Genomic DNA, 19,741 nt, shown 5'->3' with positions numbered 1-19,741 from the left:
TATTTGTGTACATGTTTTTATATGGACATATGCTTTCATTTCTCTTGGGTAAACACCTAGAAATAGAGGGACCGGGTCATATAATAGGGGTATGTTTAACTTCTTACGAAATAGCCAAAGTCTTCTGTGGTTGCACCATTTTATGTTCCGACAGGAATGAGATTTCTTTTTGCTCTCTATCCTTGCCAACATTTGGTGTCATCTGTCTTTCTAATTTAGACGTCTAAATACGTCTAATAGTGTGCAGTGGTATCTCATTGTGGTTTTAATTTGCATTAAGTGTTAATGCGATACAGTATCTCTTGCAATATGATTACTGGAGTAGCATTGGCTCACACCTCTATTACATCACAGAATTATTTCTTTTCTGTGTTGAGAAGTTACGATTTAGTCTCAGCGACTTTGAAGTTTATAACATGATACTGTTCACTGTCATCGTTATGTGGTGCATTAGATCCCCAGAACTTATTTATCTACTAGTTGTAAGTTTTTACCTTTAAACACCATCTGCCCTATCCCCTCCTCCCCCCAGCCGACAGCAGGACTGATCACTGTGTTATTGTTGTTGCAACAACAACAATAACAACACATAAAGGTGAAAAAGAATAAATGAAACTGGTCAGGATTCCCAAGTTTAAAATGATCATTCCACTGTGTTAATAATTTCTATACAGCTTTGTAAAATTACGTTTAGAAAAAGATTTCAGCAGAAAAGGACAGCTTTCTACACCTTACCTGGAAAGCCCAGGTGACAGTCGCCTTTTGGCCTGCTCAACATGGCTTTCTTCCACTCATGGCTTTCTTCCACTCTTCTTTTTTTCAGTCTTTGCAATACCTGTAGCTGCCAGCCTCCAAGTGCCCCTCGTTACAGGTCAGCTCCTCACGAAAGGGGAGGAGCTACATCCAGGGTCTGTTCCCAGCATCACAGCTCCAAGTCCCATCGACCAACAGCGCTGCCCACCTGGAGACCAAAGAGGACCCTGCCCACTTGTTTGTGTGCCATGTGAGTGCTCAGTCCAACAGGATGGCTGCTGGATCGATGGAATGTGTGTCTGTGATTGGATTCAGTCTTATCTATCTTAAAATGGTGAGTTCACCCTTCCAACCTACCTGCAACTATTTGGGGGGGGGGACCCACATACCACATCTTTCTCTTTCTTTTGAAAGCCTCAAGGCTGGGGAGGTAGACATCAAAATACTTTGGAAACATACCAAAATTGTATATGTTTGTGTGTTTGAAATTTAATGCCATTTACCAGAGAAGGAAAACAAGAATACCATTATGTTTTAAGAACAAAGATTTCTGAAAAATCTGTCAGCAGCTACTGACTTAGTTCAATAGGCAGATTCAGGGAGAAAAAATGAAATAGTCATACGATCTGTCTCCAGCCTCTCAATTCTGTTTGGGATGGCTTTGTGGTAGATTTGAGTGTTGGCAAATAATTTGTGCAAATAAATATTGTGTGTGGATTGGAAAATTGCTCCCATTATGCGTAAGCATGTTGTGCTGAGTATACTACTGCTCTACTTTAGACTGTACCTTTCCCCAAATGGCGCTTTTCTTTGTGATTCTAATTTTCTAAACTTTCCTTTTCAGGTGGCTTCAGTAAAAACAGGTAAAATTCTTTGAAATGCAAGTTTACCCTCCCCTTCTTTGATGCTGATTTCCATTTCTAATTCTTGGGCTACTTTGACATACAAAGACTACACCAAGAAAAATATGCGACATTTTCGAAGCGCTAAACCTGTGAGTGTCACTGGTAAGACAGATACATGGATCCAAATTTGAAGATAGATCCTCATAAGATATTCTTCTCGAGTACTGAGATGTATAGAGGCATGGAGTCATAGGTTTTTCTCAAATACAGTTAGCCGTAGTAGAATATCTGTGATCATCATTGCAGTCAAAGACACGAATGTTTAGCTATAAAATAGTGGAGACCTAAATTATGTAGCTTTTCTTATTTGTCTTCTGAGGAATTAAGGGAGAAAACTGTCTACTTTAGCAAAAAAGATTTTATTGTTCTCATATTACATCTTTGAAATATAGACTGGGATAACCCAGACCTGGAAAAGGGCTTCTTTTTAAAAGATTTTATCACCATTTTTTTCTTGAATAAATAACTGAAGGCAAGGATAATTTCTTTCGAGGTCTCTCCTGGCTCATATATTCCAGAAATGTAAGTGCTCGAATGGAAGTTTATGTTCAAAGGGATTTAGATTATTGAAAGGAAATAATATCAATAACATCACCAATAAACTCTCTTAGCAATTTGTATGTATTATTTTGTTTATGCCACAGAAAAGAGAATGTAAATAAGGCACTTAAAATGTTTGTTATAGATCTCTGGCGGAGCCATACAATCTGTGCATATACAATAAGTTTTTTTTTTTTAATTTTTTTATTTTCCCACTGTACAGCAAGGGGGTCAGGTTATCCTTACATGTGTATATTACAATTACATTTTTTTCCCCCACCCTTTGTTCTGTTGCAACATGAGTATCTAGACAAAGTTCTCAATTACAGTAAGTTTTTAAAAATTATCATTTCATGCTTCGTTCTTCCTCACTTGGCCTTGAGACCTCTTTAGGATTGACCAGGAAGCTATGAGAAGGACTGTTTCCCACATGCAAAGTGATTTTTAAAAATATGTGGCCTTCGAATTGGGCAAAATCTAGTTCAGCTGTCCCTTAGAAAGTGCCAGGACACACTGACCCCGTTTGAGTCCCACACGATCCACACTATTTGGGGTCAAGAATGGGGCAGGCTGAGATGCTGATGCTGATAGTCATGGAGTCATCCTGTCTTTTTAATAGATGCAGTGTGTTTTATTGACACTTTCTGGGAGGGCTGTGCATTTTGGGTGTGTGTATTTTGATGCCCTCTGGTCCCTGGCCTCAGCTGTTTATCTGTGTCTGGCCACTGGGGCCACAGAGGCTACTTAAGATCTCTGAGTTGGCACAAAGTGCAGATGCTGAGAATCAAAGGGTTTCACTCTTGACTAGTCAGAGTGCCTGCTTGCAAATCTAGGGAATACATTCTTCTCTTTCATCAATGCAGTAAGTGGGCCAAATATAGAACTAAGTCAGAGTGAAGAACCGCTGCTAATCTGTGGAGGCTTTACACATCCTACTCAATCTTCTCATCTCTCGAAGGGAAACAGCATAAAGGTGTTGCTCTTTTTTCACGGCTGTTGCTGGTCAGATCCTGCTCCAGAAGGATGTGTAAACAAGCCATCTGGAGTTCCCGTTGTGGCTCAGCGGTTAACAAATCCGACTAGGAACCTTGAGGTTATAGGTTCAATCCCTGGCCTCGCTCAGTGGGTTAAGGATCCAGTGTTGCCGTGAGCTGTGGTGTAGGTTGCAAATGTGGCTTGGATCTGGTGTTGCTGTGGCTGTGGCATAGGCCAGTGGCTACAGCTCTGATTAGACCCCTAGCCTGGGAACCTTCATATGCCATGCGTGAGGCCCTGGAAAAGGCAAAAAGACAAAACAAAGAACAAAAAACAAGCAGTCTATCTTTCCAGCCCGTTCTCACCTCAGACTCTCCAGAATCCCACCTTCCATAGCAGCATCCCTTCCATGGCAGTGCATGTGTCCTGGCTTTTCCACACCCAAAATTTGCTCATCCTGGTAAACACACACACACACACACACACATCCTTTCTGCCTTTGGGCATGCTCTTACATGTACTATTTCACTTAATCTTTACAATAATCCCAGGGAGTTCCCTTCGTGGCTCAGCTGTTAATGAACCTGATTAGGATCCATGAGGATGCGGGTTCGATCCCTGGCCTCGATCAGTGGGTTAAGGATCCTCAGTGGGTTAAGGATCCAGTGTTGCCATGAGCTGTGGTGTAGGTCACAGACGTGGCTCGGATCCCGAGTTGCTATGGCTGTGGTGTAGGCCAGCAACTGTCGCTCTAATTGGACCCCTAGCCTGGGAACTTACATATGCCGTGGGTGCGGCCCTAAAAAGCAAATAATAGTAACAATAATAATCCTAAAATGTAGATATTTTACATTTCAAAGTAAACCTAAAGACGTAGGAATTATTATTATTATTATTATTTGGGTTTTTTGGGGCACACTCTCGTCATATGGAGGTTCCCAGGCTAGGAGTCCAATCGAGCTACAGCTGCCGGCCTACTCCACAGCCACAGCAACACGGGATCTGAGCCACATCTGTGACATACACCACAGCTCATGGATCCTTAACCCACTTAACCCTGAGTGAGGCCAGGGATCGAACCTGCAACTTCATGGTTCCTAGTCAGATTCGTTTTCGCTACACCAAGTCGGGAACTCCCTATAGGAATTATTAATGTTGTGCATACTCGAGGGAGAAAACCAAGACCGGAAGAGGTGAAATCACTTGTAAACAGAAATAAATGGCTCAAACCCAGTGTTCCAAAATCCACATCCTTTGCTCTTTTCCCACCGCACAGCCCTGTTTCTTCCTGCTAATACTCGCTTCATGTGTTACTATTCTAGGCAAATGTGACCCTCCCAGCTTAGTTCAGTGGAGTCCTCAGGCCCCTTGACAGCCCTGTGGAGACACAGTCTGTGTCACGCTAGCCTTTTCTATGCCTTTCAAAAACCCCAGGAAGGCACTGTCATGCCACTGTCTGGGTTGGTTGTCATCTGTCCAGGAAGTCAGTCCGTTCTAGCAGCAGGACTGGATCACAGGAGATAAGACGAACAATGGGGACAAAGGAAGCAGTAGGAGTTGAGAGACACCACCGAGCTGGGGGAGCAGAGAAGGGAGGAGCATGTGGGCGGGTGCGTGTAAGAGCCCCAAGGGGGCCTTTCTATCCTGCAACCGGGAGGGGACACGGGTGCTCCCTGCCGAGTTCCCTTCTGCTGGCAAATGGCTCAGATGAGCCCAGGCAGCTTTGCCCCAGTGTATCCTACCAGCCTAGTTTTCTTTCGATGGCAGCGGAGACTGTCCTGGTTGATGTTCAAGGAATGTCCGGCCGGGGCACAGTGGACGCTTTGTTCATTCCTGCAGCGTGGTTATTTCTGAGGTGCTGCCAAAGCGGACTCGCTGGGCTCTGGGGACAGAAAGAAAAGGTTGTCTGTGTCCTGCACAAGGGATTTGGAAGGTGAGGGTCTGCCGGATGGAGGGAGTTGATGCTGGCAAATCACACGTTTGGACTGTATTTATTCCTTCTCTTCATTCACTCTCGAGGGTTTTTTGTTTTTGTTTTTGTTTTTGTTTTTGTTTTTGTTTTTGTTTTTGCCTTTTAGTTTTGAACTTGGCGTGTAGTGATTTTACCCAGCAAATGCAGTACATTAAACATAAAAGGCCAAGAGTGGGTTTCACACCTAAAACTCAGCTATTTTTGTTCGATCCTTTTTTCCATGGGGACCTCTTATACCCAGGGCATTTTTGTGCTGCAGAGTTTTGCAAAGCAGTAAATCTGATTTCCACGCTCTCTCTCTTACCTCATGGCCGATGTGTAGGAATGCCTTAGGTAAACCTATGACATAAGCATTCATCGCCTCCTGGAAAACCATGGCCAGGTCCAGGCGAGAAGGGACCACTGCATCTCGTTTTTATGCTGGGGCAGATATTTTGATAGAGAGGGAAAGAATAAAATTTCTTTTTACTTTATAGAGAAGAATCTTAAAATCGTTACGCTCTGATAATATTAAAAACGGTAGGTTGGAACAATTATAGAACAAAGAACTCTGTTCTCCCTCTTCCTCCATTGGATTAAATGCCTCTTGGGGAGTTCCCGCTGTGGCTCAGCGGGTTAAGAACCCACCTCGTATCCATGAGGGTGCAGGTTCGGGATCCCTGGTCTCGCTCAGTGGGTTAAGGATTCACTGTTGCTCTGAGCTCTGGTGTAGTTTGCAGATGCTGCTCAGATCTGGCATTGCTGTGGCTGTGGTGTAGGCCGGCAGCTGCATTTCTCATTTGGGAGACTTCCATATGCCAAAAATGTGGCCCTTAAAAAAAAAGAAAAAAAGATTAAAAAAAAAAATGCCAACTTGGGAAGTGTGCGAATTGCACGAATGGAAATCACAGCCCCAGCAGAGGTGGGGGCTGGACGGGGCTGCTGGCTGCAGGCTGCAGGCAGTGGAACAGGGTGGTGGGCCAGGGCCGGGAGATGGGTGGCCACGTGGCGGGGATTCACAGAATCTGCAAACTGGAGTCGAATCCTCTGCAAGGAAGCCCCTCATGTACTCTGGCCCTCCTCTGAGAGTTCTGTCCCCAAATCACTCCCCACTCTTGTTTAATTCTTTTAAGAGTACGAACAGCACACATTGTCCCAGAGCCGGCTGGGGAAAACCTCTTCGAAATCCCATTCGTGAATGGGAGGTTTGAGCTTTCTGGCTCTCTCTGGGAGAGCAGCTTTTGTCTTTCCTTTTGTCTGTTTTTTTCTGGACCTGGAAAAGAAGGGCAAAGTTTATGTCTGAAGGATGGCATGAGGCGAATTGAGTTGGAAAAGTAAAATGATGCAAGAGGTAATTCTTGCAGGTACTCTAGCTAAAGTACACCTTCAAAATCTCTTGCAGCTCCTGAAATACCCTCTATTGATCAGGCCTATTCAAAAATCAGCAACAGTATCACCGTGGAATGGGCTACAGTGCCAGGTGCCACCAGTTACCTCCTTACGGCCGAAGACGGGAACACTGTCATTGAAACCATGGTGGCCGGTTCCCCAGGCACGGTGACAGGCCTGAAGGCTGCGACCTTGTACCAAATCACGGTCAGATCCGTCAGTGCTGCTGGGAGAAGCCAGCCATCACCTCCGAAACAGGCAAAGACAGGTAGCTCTGTGCTCCTCCTCTGTTGAGCAATTGCTTGTGACCCGGATCAATTGTACTGAGGAAGCAAATGCATGATGTAAACTTGTGTCACGTGAGTGCCTATGGTTCAAGGCCCAGGAGTGAAAGCCACCAAGTGACATTTTTTTTTTTAATTCAAATATCTGTCGAGGAGGTGGTATTTAAATTTCAGATATGCAGTTCCCGTCATGGCTTAGTGGAAACGAATCTGACTAGTATCCATGAGGACGCAGGTTCGATCCCTGGCCTCATTCAGTGAGTTAAAGATCCGGCCTTGCCATGAGCTGTGGTATAGGCTCAGATCCTGCGTTGCTGTGGCTGTGGTGTAGGCTGGTGGCTGCAGCTCTGATTCTACCCCTAGTTTGGGAACTTCCATATGCCCCAGGCATGGCCCTAAAAAGACAAAAAAAAAAAAAAAAAAAAAAAGATGATTTAGAAAATAAAACTCATTTCTGGGTATCTTTAAAAGCATCCCTGCTTTTAAATCTCTGAAAAAGGGATTTCTGTTTTTAGCTTCAGTTACCTCTAAAGACCATGCGGAATAAAGAACACTTAGAAGTGATTTTGCTGCACTTTGACTTGTTTGAAATAAAACCATTTAAAGTTTGTCATCAGTGCGGCTTAAACTGATTTGATAAAATTGTGCCTGGGCATGTTTCTGAAAGATGGTGTGCACATTAAAATAGTATAGTATAAACTGTCATTCCCCCATTGACTTATATTATGATGACAAGGAGGTTTTATCGACATTCTTACCAAACTCCAGCTGAAGGAATGTCTTACTATTAGAATTTCTCTGTTTCCCATTCCTCTGCTGAATCATCTGTAACTAATACAGATTTTTTCATTCTCATTCATCTTTTTTAAGTTTTATTGAAGTATAGTTGACTTACAGTGCTGTGATAATTTCTGATGTACTGACTACTCTTTTTTTGGGGGTGGGGGCGGGCTATGCCTACAGCATGTGGAAGTTCCTGGGCCAGGAATCAACCCACATCGCAGCAGTGACCTGAGCCGCTGCAGTGACAACATTGGATCCATAACGTGCTGCCACAGGGGAATTCCCAATACATATTTAACTAGCAATTACTTAATGAAACTCTGCCATGAATCCTATTGCAACGCCATAGGTTGTGGATAATCAACCTCCAATTACCTGTTCCTAAATTTGAATTATCCCCTAAGGCACTTTCCTAACGCGAATGCACATCCTTTTGTCTTTGTAGTACTGGCTGCACCAATTCTAGAAGTCAGCTCTCCAAGTCCAGACTCTATCCTTGTGCAGTGGGAGGCCGTGTACATGGCGATGGGGTTCTCTGTGTCCATCATGCGAGCTAATGGTTTGGGAAGAGTCTGGAAAGAGAACACTACCAACACCTCCTTGACATTCACTAGCTTAGACGCCGGGACGCTCTACACCATAAAGGCCTACGCGTGGAACGCCAACGGGACCCCTGGGGACGACTCCACCTGCAATCAGAGAACAAGTAAGGACTTCTCAGCCCAGCCCCGACCATTCTCCTTTTTGATCAGTGAGGGCTGTGCATCGCCGCCAGCGAGAGCCGTGTTAAGTGATAAGTACAGAGCGGCTGGCAGCAGCTATTTAAATTTATTATGAGCTTATTTATAGGGACTTGACAATTCCTCCTCGGTGGTTTATTATTATTATTATTATTAGTCTTTTTGCCTTTTCTAGGCCCGCTCCCGTGGCATATGGAGATTCCCAGGCTAGGGGTCTAATCGGAGCCGTAGCCACTGGCCTACACGACAGCAACACAGGATCCAAGCCGCATCTGCGACCTACACCACAGCTCACGGCAACGCCAGATCCTTAACCCACTGAGCAAGGCCAAGGACTGAACCCGAAACCTCATGGTTCTTAGTCAGATTTGTTAACCACTGCATCACGATGGGAACTCTCTTCCTCAGTAGTTTAAATGCTTACTGCTTGTATGGAGAAATGCTGCTCAAAGTACACAGAGCGTGGCACCTCTCCTCTGATACCCAGCTTATTTTCAACATACATGTTCAATAGCCCATAGCAGGAGATAATTCTTATTAGGGTTATCAGTCCCCTCTTATCCCTTCCTAGGGTCAGACCAAGAGTATAGACAAAAACAAGAATTTATTCAGCAGCCGTTTAATGAGTATTTACCAACTTTGAGCTGGTATTGTTCTAGAGACACAGCAGCAGCAGAGAAAACAAAGTTCCTGTTAGGGACTTTTTATGCGGTGGTGGGAATCAGTATTCCAGATATGTTTCCCAAAGGCCTCAACTTAGGCGTGAGGTCAGCATGGGCCTTCCCATTGCCTCTCCTCCAGCTGCAGGCTAAGAAGCTGGAGCATGGTGTGCTCCATGCTCCCACCATTCCCATCACAGGGGTACCTGACCAGGGCATCCTGCTGCAAGATAGCTGGAAGCCCAAACCCAGCTGCTGCAGTGAGCCAAAACAATGAGATGGGGGAGAAAGAGAAGGAGATTGTTTTTTCCTTCTCTTGAGGCAGTAAAGTCTATGGATGTTGGGCTCATCAACCAGATTAGCTGTGTCATCTCTAGGGAAGGACCAAGGAAAGGGTGGAAGGAAACAAGAGATGTTTTCTCCATCCGCCCCTCAGTTTGAAGGGGGGTGGAAGCCCCATTGTCTACAGACCAAGGCAGAAATGTAGGGGAGAGAGAAGGGTTTGCCTTTCCTGATGTTTCTCTAGGAAGAAATGATAGCAAAGTGGCTCTAAAGTGATCAGTGACGGGCCTTGTGAGTCAGGATGTCTGTGACAAGCCAGTCTCCCTGGGCCTCATTCTTTCATTCCACAAACAGTTATTGAAGGCCTACTATATGCTGGACATAGTTAGCTGATGGAGATACAAAATCAAATAAGGATTCCTACACTCAAAGAATTGACTGGTCCCAGGAGAAGCTGACGCATAAATCAATGGTCATAGTTCCATGTCACAAGTGCATTAATGAAGGATGTGCGGGCACAGGGTGGCACTGAGAGGAGCATCTCTGTCAAGCTGAGGAACAGGGAGAGCCATCTCCTAGAGGTGACTGGATCATTTTTTTTGTTTTTTGTTTTAAAGCCTTCGTCTTCATTTGTTTCTCTTTGTTTAAAAAGTTGAAGAGATATTGGATTTAGCCTCTATATTAGTTTGCTAGGGCTACCACAACAATGTACCACAAACTAGCTGCCTTAAACAACAGAAGTCTATTGGCACACAGTCCTGGAGGCTGGAAGTCTGAGATCAAGATGTTGGCAGGCTTGGTTCCTTCTGAGGGCTGTGAAGGCAGGATCTGTTCCAGGCCTCTCTCCTTGGCTTGTCGATACCAGTCTTCATATTCACATGGCATTCTCCCTATATGTGTATGTCTGTGTCTACATTTTCTCTTCTTATAGGGATATCAGTCATATTGTCTTAGGACCCACCCTCATGATTTCATCTTAACCAATGCTATCTGCTATGATCCTATTTCCAAATGAGAACATATTCCGGACCACTGAGGGTTAGGACTTTGGCATATGAATTTTGTGAGAGGACTCAGTTCAACCTATAACAACCTCACACTACTCTACTCACTTTTCCTAATTCTTCCATGCCCCGTGTGGGAAAATGAGGTTGTTCTAAAACACTGCATACCACCCTACCATCCTTGGGCCCAGCTTTACCCCAGAGCATACCTGCCTCTGCAGATAAGTTGGCTGTGCAGCATAGGAAGGGGCCTGTCGAGATGGCCTGCAGGAGAAACATGGCAGGTGTGTGCCTTGCAGAAGATGAGTTGAGCCTCTGTTGTCCAGAAGGTGCTGGTCTCTGCTCACAGGTTGTCTTAAAGTTCTCTAAGGCCTGTGAGGTAGTCCTTATTACAGCACAGGTTCCAGAGAACTGAGGCCAACCTCTCTCCTTCTCGGCCCACGAGAACACTCCTCAAGCTTCTTCAAGAGGATAACCCCGAGGAAAGGAAGGCATAGTCCTAAGAATGTGGAGAAACTTGTTTTGGAGACACTGAAAAGACTATCTTCCTGTGTGAGCATCACACTTGATACTCTCCTTCCTTCCCTTTGAGTTAGAATGGAAAGAAAGTCTGCTTTTCTAGAAACGACTGTGACTAAAAGCTCTTACAAGTCTTAGCGTGGGTCAAAAGTAAAGAATGGATGCTGTTGAAGCTCATCTGTTTAACTTTATAGAATATGTGCCCTCCCACTTAATAACATACCTACATGGCCCTTTTAGCCCTTCACTTTCATAATCTCATTTAATTATTTCAATCACTTATCAAATTGTGCATTCACGCATTCATTCATTTAAAATATGGAGTTCACATCGTGGCTCAATGGTTAAGGAATCCAGCTGGGAACGATGAGGTTGCAGGTTCGCTCCCTGGCCTCACTCAGTGGGTTAAGGATCTGGCATTGCCGTGAACTGTGGTGTAGGTTGCAGACGTGGCTCGGATCCTGCGTTGATGTGGCTGTGGTGTTGGCTGGCAGCTGTAGCTCCAATTCGACCCCTGGCCTGGGAACCTCCATATGCCATGGCCCTTAAAAGACCAAAAAATAAAATAAAATAAAATATGTGTGCCACCTATATGGGCTAGGGACTGATCTTATTAGATCTATTTTATAGATGAGAAAAAAAATAAGTAACAAAAAGATTAAATAACATGGCCAACGTCATATAACTAGTTATGAGTTTGCATAGTTAGTGGCAGATGTGTTACCAGTTCTCAGATACCTTAAACCCAATTTTATGTGTGGTACACTTGCAATTATCCTATTTATCAGAGTGCCGGATCCTCCAAGTTCTGCAGTCTTGTTAAGCCAAATCTTACTTGGGTTCTTGAGGTTACTGCAATTTTTTTCTTTTCTTTTCTTTTCTTTTTTTTAGGGCTGCACTTGGAGCATATGGGAGTTCCAGGCTAGGGGTCGAATTGGAGTTGCAGCTGCCTACCACAGCCACAGCACCACGGGATCTGAGCTGCTTCTGAAAACTATACCACAGCGCACGGCAATGCCGGATCCCTAACCCACTGAGCTAGGCCAGGGATCAAACCCACATTCTCGTGGCTTCTAGTCGGGTTCATTTCTGCTGAGCCCCAATGGGAACTCCAGAAGCTACTGTAAAATCTTAATTGTTTCTCCAAAATGTAGGTCCTCGTGCTCCTGCCAACATTCAAGTCTCTTTTGATAGTGGGGCTCTGAAGGCATCTGTTTCATGGGCACCGACAGAGGGAGCTTTCAACTATACTGTGGTGGCTTTGAGTGACTCTTCCAAGCTGAGCTGTAGTACAACTTTCAGTTCCTGCACCATCTCCTCCCTCCACTGTGGAACTGAGTACCTGATTTCAGTTCTAGCAAGTAATGATGCTGGGTCTAGCAAATCAACTTCAGCAGTGACACTGAAAACTGGTAAGTAAACAAGAGTGAGATCATCGTGGGGTTGGTAAGCCAAAGTGACTGCCATTAGGGAAACAAATAATGCAGATGCAGTGTTCCAGAACACTCTAGAAGAAGTGAGAATGAAAACCTCATCTAAAAGCATTGATCTGGACATTCTGACGAGTTTGAATGATGTTGATAGTGAGATTAGATCTTATGCGTTGAAAAAACATACTTCTTTGAAAATTAGGAGGCCTGGTTCCTATTTCAGATATTTCACTAATTTATTTTCTTTTTCATTGGTAAAGTTGTAAATATACTAATATCTACTTTGAGTTATAGCTCTAGCCATGCAGTACAGATAGTGGCCTCTTATTTATGTCGTGTTTCACAGACCTAGGCTTGGTGGGAGCTACTTTTTTAAAAAGATAGAGATGAACTGTCTATAGCTTAGAATATGTGTTTAGGAGTTCCCATTGTGGCTCGGTGGTTAACAAATCCGACTAGGAACCATGAGGTTGCGGGTTCCATCCCTGGCCTTGCTCAGTGGGTTAAGGATCCGGCGTTGCCGTGAGCTGTGGTGTAGGTCGCAGACACGGCTCAGATCCCTCGTTGCTGTGGCTCTGGTGTAGGCCGGCAGCTACAGCTCCGATTGGACCCCTAGCCTGGGAACCTCCATATGCCGCAGGAGCGACCTAAGAAATGGCAAAAAGACAAAAAGACAAAAAAAAAAAAAAAAAAAGAATTATGTGTTTAGATAGCTTCCAACCTTCATTCTTATCAAAGAGATAAAATGCACATATGTGGAGTTTTAGACCTCAATTTAGAAATATCTGTGTCTGGGGAGGAGAACTAATGTTGAATGAAGAGCTACTGTGCAAAGATGCAGAGAAGAAAAAAATCTCTTGCGGAACTCAGCTGTGTCTTCTTTATCATTTCCTAGTTGCTTGTGCACCCGGACGAGTGACTATCCAAGAAGATCCCCTGGCCACCTGTCTGTGGCTTGGTCCACCGTGGTTCTGGGTGATTACTATGTGGCCTTTGTGAAGAGTGATGATGGCTTGGAAGTACACTGCAACACCTCCCTCACCCAGTGCAATTTCTTATCTGAGTGTGGCTTCACTTATTTTATTAGTGTGTTTGCCTATAACAAGGCAGGGCAGAGTCCTTTGGGCGATGTGTTCAACTATACCACAGGTGAGTTGCACCTGATGCCTCCACAGACCACCTGGGAGCCATCCACAGGCCAGGGATGGAACATGAATCTCTGCTTTCACATCTTTCCAGACTGGGGCATTTGGGTTTCATGGACTCGAGCTTAATAAGAATGCAAGGCTGAGGAGTGAAAAGAGGAGAAATAACGTTGTTGATCAACGCTGCTCTGAAAAATCAAACCCTCCCCCAAGACGTAGTCCGTGTCGGGCCCTGTGCTGGATGCTGAAGGAGATGCAATCCTTACGTCTCAGAGTTCCCGCTTTCCCCAAGCCCAGAAAACCGAGCTACCACGGCAGAGGTGCTACAGGGTATAGAGGGCTTTGGCGTAAGATGCCTGGGTTCAGGTCCTAACTTGACCGCAACTCATTTGTAAAATGGGCATGTTGATGTCTCCCTGGCTAAGTTCCTTCGTATTCTCCACTGCAAACTGGGACAAAGAATAATTAAGAACATGAATATGAAAAGGTCTTTGGATGTGAGAAAAGCGCCACGCCCATAGTTTTATTTTTAGCATCCTTATTACTGGCACAATTATTCTCCTGCACTGGGCTTGGGTCTTCTACAGGGCAGGGGTTGTGTTTTATTTATCTCTTTATCCTGAAGCTCATCATAGTATGACTGGCTTATGGGAGACCCTCCATTTTTTTAAGAAGGAAAGGAGTGAGTGACTTAAAATTAACTCTATTTACAAACAAGAATACTATAATTATATAAATAACAATGTTAGCTGGATTACAATACCTTTTTACCAGGATGAGGGAATCAAACCACGGGTGCCTTTGGAATTTGGAGTAAGAGGCTAGCAATAAGGTCTCAAGAGCAGACGAGGGCCGTCCAGAGGGAGTGGCCTTGAACGGGACCTTTAAGGATGGATGGAATGCAGGTGGGGCCAGAGCCTTCCAGAGAAACCCCTCGTGAGTTAGGCATTTGTCAGAATTTGTTCGTGAGACAATGTAGGGCCTCATCTAAAATCTCCTACAGTGCTTCCTCCCATCCTGCAGCCCCCTAGTTTTATCTAGTTTAGCGTCTGGGAAGATGGATCGGATGTAGCAGTTAGACAGGCAGAAGAAGGGAGCAGCATTCCAGCAGAGGGGACAGAGTCTTTGAGGCACAGGGAAATAAAGGTGCATGGGGTGTGGGGAATTGAGGGATGTGGTGTGGCAGGGGGTGGGGGGACAGGCAGCCGAACGTGTCGACTGAACAGCTTGTGATAACCTTGAATGCCATGCACAGAGAAGTCACCCTCTATCCAGTGGGTGTTAGGCCAAGATTGGAGTTGGACGGACCTAGAGGAGATCCTTGCAGGGACCAGGAGGGTTGCCCAGAGGCTCTGGGCACCGGGACATCAGGACTCAAATGCCCAGCTCCTGTACTGACCTCCATTCTCTCTGCTCCTGCTGTCAGCTCCCTGTTGTCCTAGTGACATTAACCCGGTGCTGGTGTCCAGTGACAGAGTAGAGATCGTTTGGTCTCCTGTCCGTGGGGCTGAACTCTACGAAACCAAGGCTGTCGATGGGTTCAGCGTGGTTGAGTGCAATGACACTGCTCCGGCTTGCACGCTTTCTGCTCTGGAGTGTGACACCAAGTACAACATCACAGTGTACTCCTTCAGCGAGGTCCGGGGCAGCAATACGTCGTGTGCTTCCCGATTTATAACCACAGGTACCACACAGAGATGATTTCATTCACTGATGACCGGAAGGCTCACCCCACCTCTGTCCTTCCGGAGGGACATTTGCAAGAATGGTGAAAAGGCTAACCGCCACCAACCTGAGTTGGTGGGGACCCTGAATCTTACTGAGGGGAAGCAGAAGAGAAGGTGGGCAAGGGAAAGAGGGCAAAAACGAAGCAGAAGGGGAGACCACGGGGAGGGTGGAAGGTTTTGCCAGTGATTGTTTCAGCCGTTCCCATCCTCCTACCTTGCCTGCCTGTGTGCACACCATGAAGGTTAAAACCACAAATATTTGACTTAATTACTTTTACTTTTGAAGTTCAAAAGGCCCCCTAACATTTTCCACCTCATCTGACTCTATGGGAGCATGATAACCGTACGTCAAGGTCGGCACGGTTTCCCCGCAGAGGCTCTATGAGTTTAGTCTAGATGCATGGTTCGGTAGAAAGTAATTACCTTGGAGTTCCCTGGTGGCCCAGCCGTTAAGGACATGGCGTTGTCACTGCCATGGCTTGGGTTTGATCATTGGCTCAGGAACTTCTGCATGCTGAGGGGTGACGATCAATCAGAAAAGAAAGTAATGACCTCTCTTGGGAGGAAAAATCAGTTTTAGACCACGTGGCATGTGCGCTATTGTTCTCTCTGTTTCAGTTCGTAATCTAAAATCTCTTAGCTCCTTGCAGTCCTGAAATCACAAACATTTCGAAGGATGCCTTCTCCATGATTCATGTGCGCTGGCGACCCACTAATGACGACGCCACCTACACGGTGACGGCCCAGGGAGAGAAAGGGCAGTACCAGTGCAGCAGCTCCAGGGAGTCCTGTGCCCTCGGGGGCTTGCCCTGCGGCTTCGTGTTCTCCGTCACCGCTGTGGCTGAAACACGGGCTGGACGGAGCCTGCCCAGCTACACTGTGCCGCTAGAAACAGGTAGGTAGCAGCCACAGCCTGACCCTCAGCCTCAGTGGGGTCTGTAGGACATGAACTTTCTTATTTGATTTACCCCAAGTGTGAGAGAAATACTTTAAACTCAGAGGGCTTTCAGAGAGCCCCAGTCTTGAAAGAAAAAACTTTTATTTATTTATTTTTTTTCTTTTAGGGCTCAGCCTGCATCATATGGAAGTTCCCAGGCTAGGGGTCAAATCAGAGCTGCAGCTGCCACCCACAGCACAGCCAGAGCAATGCTGGATCCAAGCTGCGTCTGCAACCTACACCACAGCTCACAGCAACGTGGGATCCTTAACCCACTGAGCAAGGCCAGAGATCGAACCCGCATCCTCATGGATACTAGTGGGGTTTGTTACCGCTGAGCCACAACGGGAACTCCTTAAAAGAAATTTTTCAATGCAGGTTCTGTAAAAATATCATCTGAAGGCTCTAATATATTCATACACCAGCCTCAAAGGAAGAATGCATTGGCTCTGCAAAAGCATTTATTTGAATTCGTCATCCCCCATGACACAGTCCACCAAAACGAATAACCAGTGACCAAATGAGCTAGTTCAATATTTATTTCTTTGGTTCTGCCCTTTCAAATATTTCCCTCCTGAAAAAAGTTCTTTCTAAGTTTCAGTCTTCCAATTGGTAGAAGGGGATAATGGCTTCATTGGGTGGTTGTGAATAGTAAGTTATTAATGCTGCAAAGCACTTAGCTTTGCGCCTGGTGCAGAGAAGAGCTTGATAGAGAAAACGGTTATTGCTTCAGAGCATTGTGTATGAATGATATTTAGCAAATTACTTAAAGCCTTGGACATTATTTTCTTTTCTATACAGTGATAGATGGCCCTTTGGGCTAGATAAGTGGGAACATCTAAAGCGGCAGGCAGAGACAATGCCAAATATGCAGGAAGAATCCAGATCGTCTATATCCTGTCTAATGGGTCCCTGGAAAGTTGATAATTGGTTGTGATACTCTTAGGTGGCTAGGAGTATTCTGAGCTTTTATATTGACTATGTACTATGAAATGCATGAGAAAGGCAAAATACATCTCATTACAAATGCGATAAAATGTATTGGGAGAAGATGTGAAGGCAACTATTGCTTTGAAATTTGCAACTGGAATATGTATGTATTTTTTTGTCTTTTTGGTTTTTAGGGCAGCACCCATGGCATATGGAGGCTCCAAGGCTAGGGGTCCAACTGGAGCTGTAGCCGCCAGCCTATACCACAGCCACAGCAACGCAGGATCCGAGCTGCATCTGCAACCTACACAACAGGTCATGGCAACACCAGATCTATGGAGTCACAAGGGTGATTCCTCAAAAAGAAATTAAAAAATTTTTTAAATGTATTTATTTATTTATTGTTTTCTTTGGGGGGTTGTTTTGTTTTTTCTCTTCTTTTTTTCTTTTTAGGGCTGCACCCATGGCATATAGAAGTTCCAGGCTAGGGGTTGATCAGAGCTGCAGCTGCAGCACAGCCATAACAACACCAGATACGAGCCATGTCTGTGACCTATGCCAGATCCTTAACACACTGAGTGAGACCAGGGATCAAACCTGCATCTTCATGGATACTAGTTGGGTTCTTAACCCACTGAGCCACAACAGGAACTCCCTGGATTTATTTTTTTATTGAAGCTTAGTTAATGTACAATGTTGTATAAGTTGCAATATAGTGATTCACAATTTTAAAGGTTCTATTCCATTTATTGTTATGAAGAACAGTTAAAAATTTGAGAAATTTAGGGTATTGAATGAAACACAGGCAAAATACCATACTTGTTTATTTCTCACATATAACCCTCAATGGAAATAAATCCCCCATTTTTTCTCTTTCCACATTTAAGTGCCATGCTGTCCAGCCAGTCTGACTGTCACTCAGGTCACCCAATCAGTAATCAACGTGAGCTGGACCATTGGGACTGGGGCCCAAACCTATGTGACGGTTTTGGAGTCACACACTGGGCAGTCTAAGTGTCACACCCATCAAAACCACTGCCTCCTGGGATGCATCACATGTGGCATCAATTACACAGTGGCATTAAAAGCAATTAGTGCCACTGGGTTGACTGCGGACTGCACCTACCAAAGTTACTCCTCTGGTGAGTGAATTCTAAACTCTAGCTCTAAAGTCATGATAAGGACGTTGACTACTACAGATCCAGGCACCAGCGCTTCCATATCTCATTGACAAATGTTTTGCTTCTCACCAAGCATTGCATGGTAACTTCAGCTGCCTTTCTAAAATGTTTATAGTTTTCCTCAACTGAGAACCTCCTAGTTCCCGAAGCCAGTGTTGGTAGTTGGTGAATTAACTCCCTTAGTAACAAGGTTCAGGGATATTTTTTCTGAAAGAAGGATAGGTGTTTATATGACACAGCTACTGGCAGCTCAGAGTAACTCAGGCTGGCAGAGTTTTCAGAAAGCATTTAGATCACACATTCTAATTGGCCTGAGGTTTTTTTTTTTCTTTTTCTCATTATTATGCTACCAGCTCTCTCTTCTAAACCACTCCAGCCCCTTCTATGGTTTCTTATTTCAACAGGCTAAAAGAGCACTGTCTATGGAAAGTATTCCATTTTGTTCTTCACAAAGACCAAACCATTAGGGAATACAGGGGGTAGGTAGGCAGTGGGACGGGATTGGCCCATCTCTGGTATGATTCTAGTCCATTAAAGTGGCTGCTTGGAGCACTGTTCCCCAAAAAAAAAAAAAAACCAAACTCCTGAGAATGTCTCTCAGGCTTAATGGGAAAGAGTTAGTTGTATCTGCCCCCGGGGCATGGGATGGGAGAGCTGAAACATAATTTTGGTATCCCCGGTATGGTAGAGTGAACCTTCAACTAGGAGTCTAAAGACATGGCTTCCTAAGCTGTGTTGCCTTATCTTCCCTGGTTCTGTTTCCTCGTTGGTCGGAGAAATAGGAATAGCCACAATGGGAAAGCATTCAGAATGTGCGACCCATATGTAAGCTGGTTTATACTTTCTTTTGGCCCATTGTCTTCCACTAGAACTTGCTGAGTTCTCACCTTGATGTCCAGTTCTGGAAATATGGCCCATTGCTTATCTTTACGCCCAAAATAACCTTTTTTGGGGGGGAGGGTGCTGTACCTGCCGCATGCAGGACTTTCTGGAACACGTACCACAACAGTAACCAGAGCCACAGCAGGGACGATGCCAGATCTTTAATCTGTTGAGCCATCCGGGAACTCCTTTTTTTTAAAGGAATAAATCAAAGGAGGCTGATTGTCTATAACTGAATGTGTGTGTGTGTGGATTGTCTATAACTGAATGTGTGTGTGTGTGTGTGTGTGTGTGTGTGTGTGTGTGTGTGTGTGGCCATACTCGTGGTATCAGAAAGTTCCCGGTCCAGGGATGGAATCACGCCACAGCAGCAACCCCAGCCACAGCAGTGGCAACACCAGATCCTTAAACCCACTGAGCTACAAGAGAATGCCTATAACTGAATTTTTTAAATTATTATATGATAGCATCTTTATTTTAGTTACTGAGGAATCCACCATTGGACACCCAAGGTGTGGCCTGCTCAAGGTTTTCAGAAAAGGCAAAAGGAAAAGTACCTAATCAGCTGGCACGGATGAAGTGTGGACCAGCAGCGGGCATCATGCTGCTCAGCTCAGCAAAATAGGTCTCTTCATGCAAGCTGAATGCAGTTAATTATATTGAAATTAAATCCTACTAAAATCATATGAAATAGGGCATTACGACGGATCTTGACAAAGATTCTG

At 44.9% G+C, this 19,741-nt stretch overlaps 1 protein-coding gene across 1 annotated transcript in view; it reads left to right on the top strand.

The window, feature by feature from the left end:
* The window catches only part of FNDC7 (fibronectin type III domain containing 7), a 29,194-nt gene continuing 10,198 nt past the window's right edge, over window positions 746-19,741 (top strand). Inside the window, 10 exon segments of the mRNA XM_021090107.1 lie at window positions 746-1,087; window positions 1,598-1,616; window positions 6,527-6,781; window positions 8,026-8,286; window positions 11,939-12,196; window positions 13,110-13,145; window positions 13,148-13,363; window positions 14,786-15,043; window positions 15,727-15,981; window positions 17,841-18,095. Coding sequence (XP_020945766.1) covers window positions 1,025-1,087; window positions 1,598-1,616; window positions 6,527-6,781; window positions 8,026-8,286; window positions 11,939-12,196; window positions 13,110-13,145; window positions 13,148-13,363; window positions 14,786-15,043; window positions 15,727-15,981; window positions 17,841-18,095 — 1,876 coding nt within the window. The 5' untranslated portion in view covers window positions 746-1,024.

The sequence above is a fragment of the Sus scrofa genome, chromosome 4 (genome assembly GCF_000003025.6).
Source record: "Sus scrofa isolate TJ Tabasco breed Duroc chromosome 4, Sscrofa11.1, whole genome shotgun sequence".
Taxonomy (NCBI): Eukaryota; Metazoa; Chordata; class Mammalia; order Artiodactyla; family Suidae; genus Sus; species Sus scrofa.
Note: the sequence above shows the minus strand (reverse complement) of the source record. Positions and strands in the feature narration are given on the sequence as shown.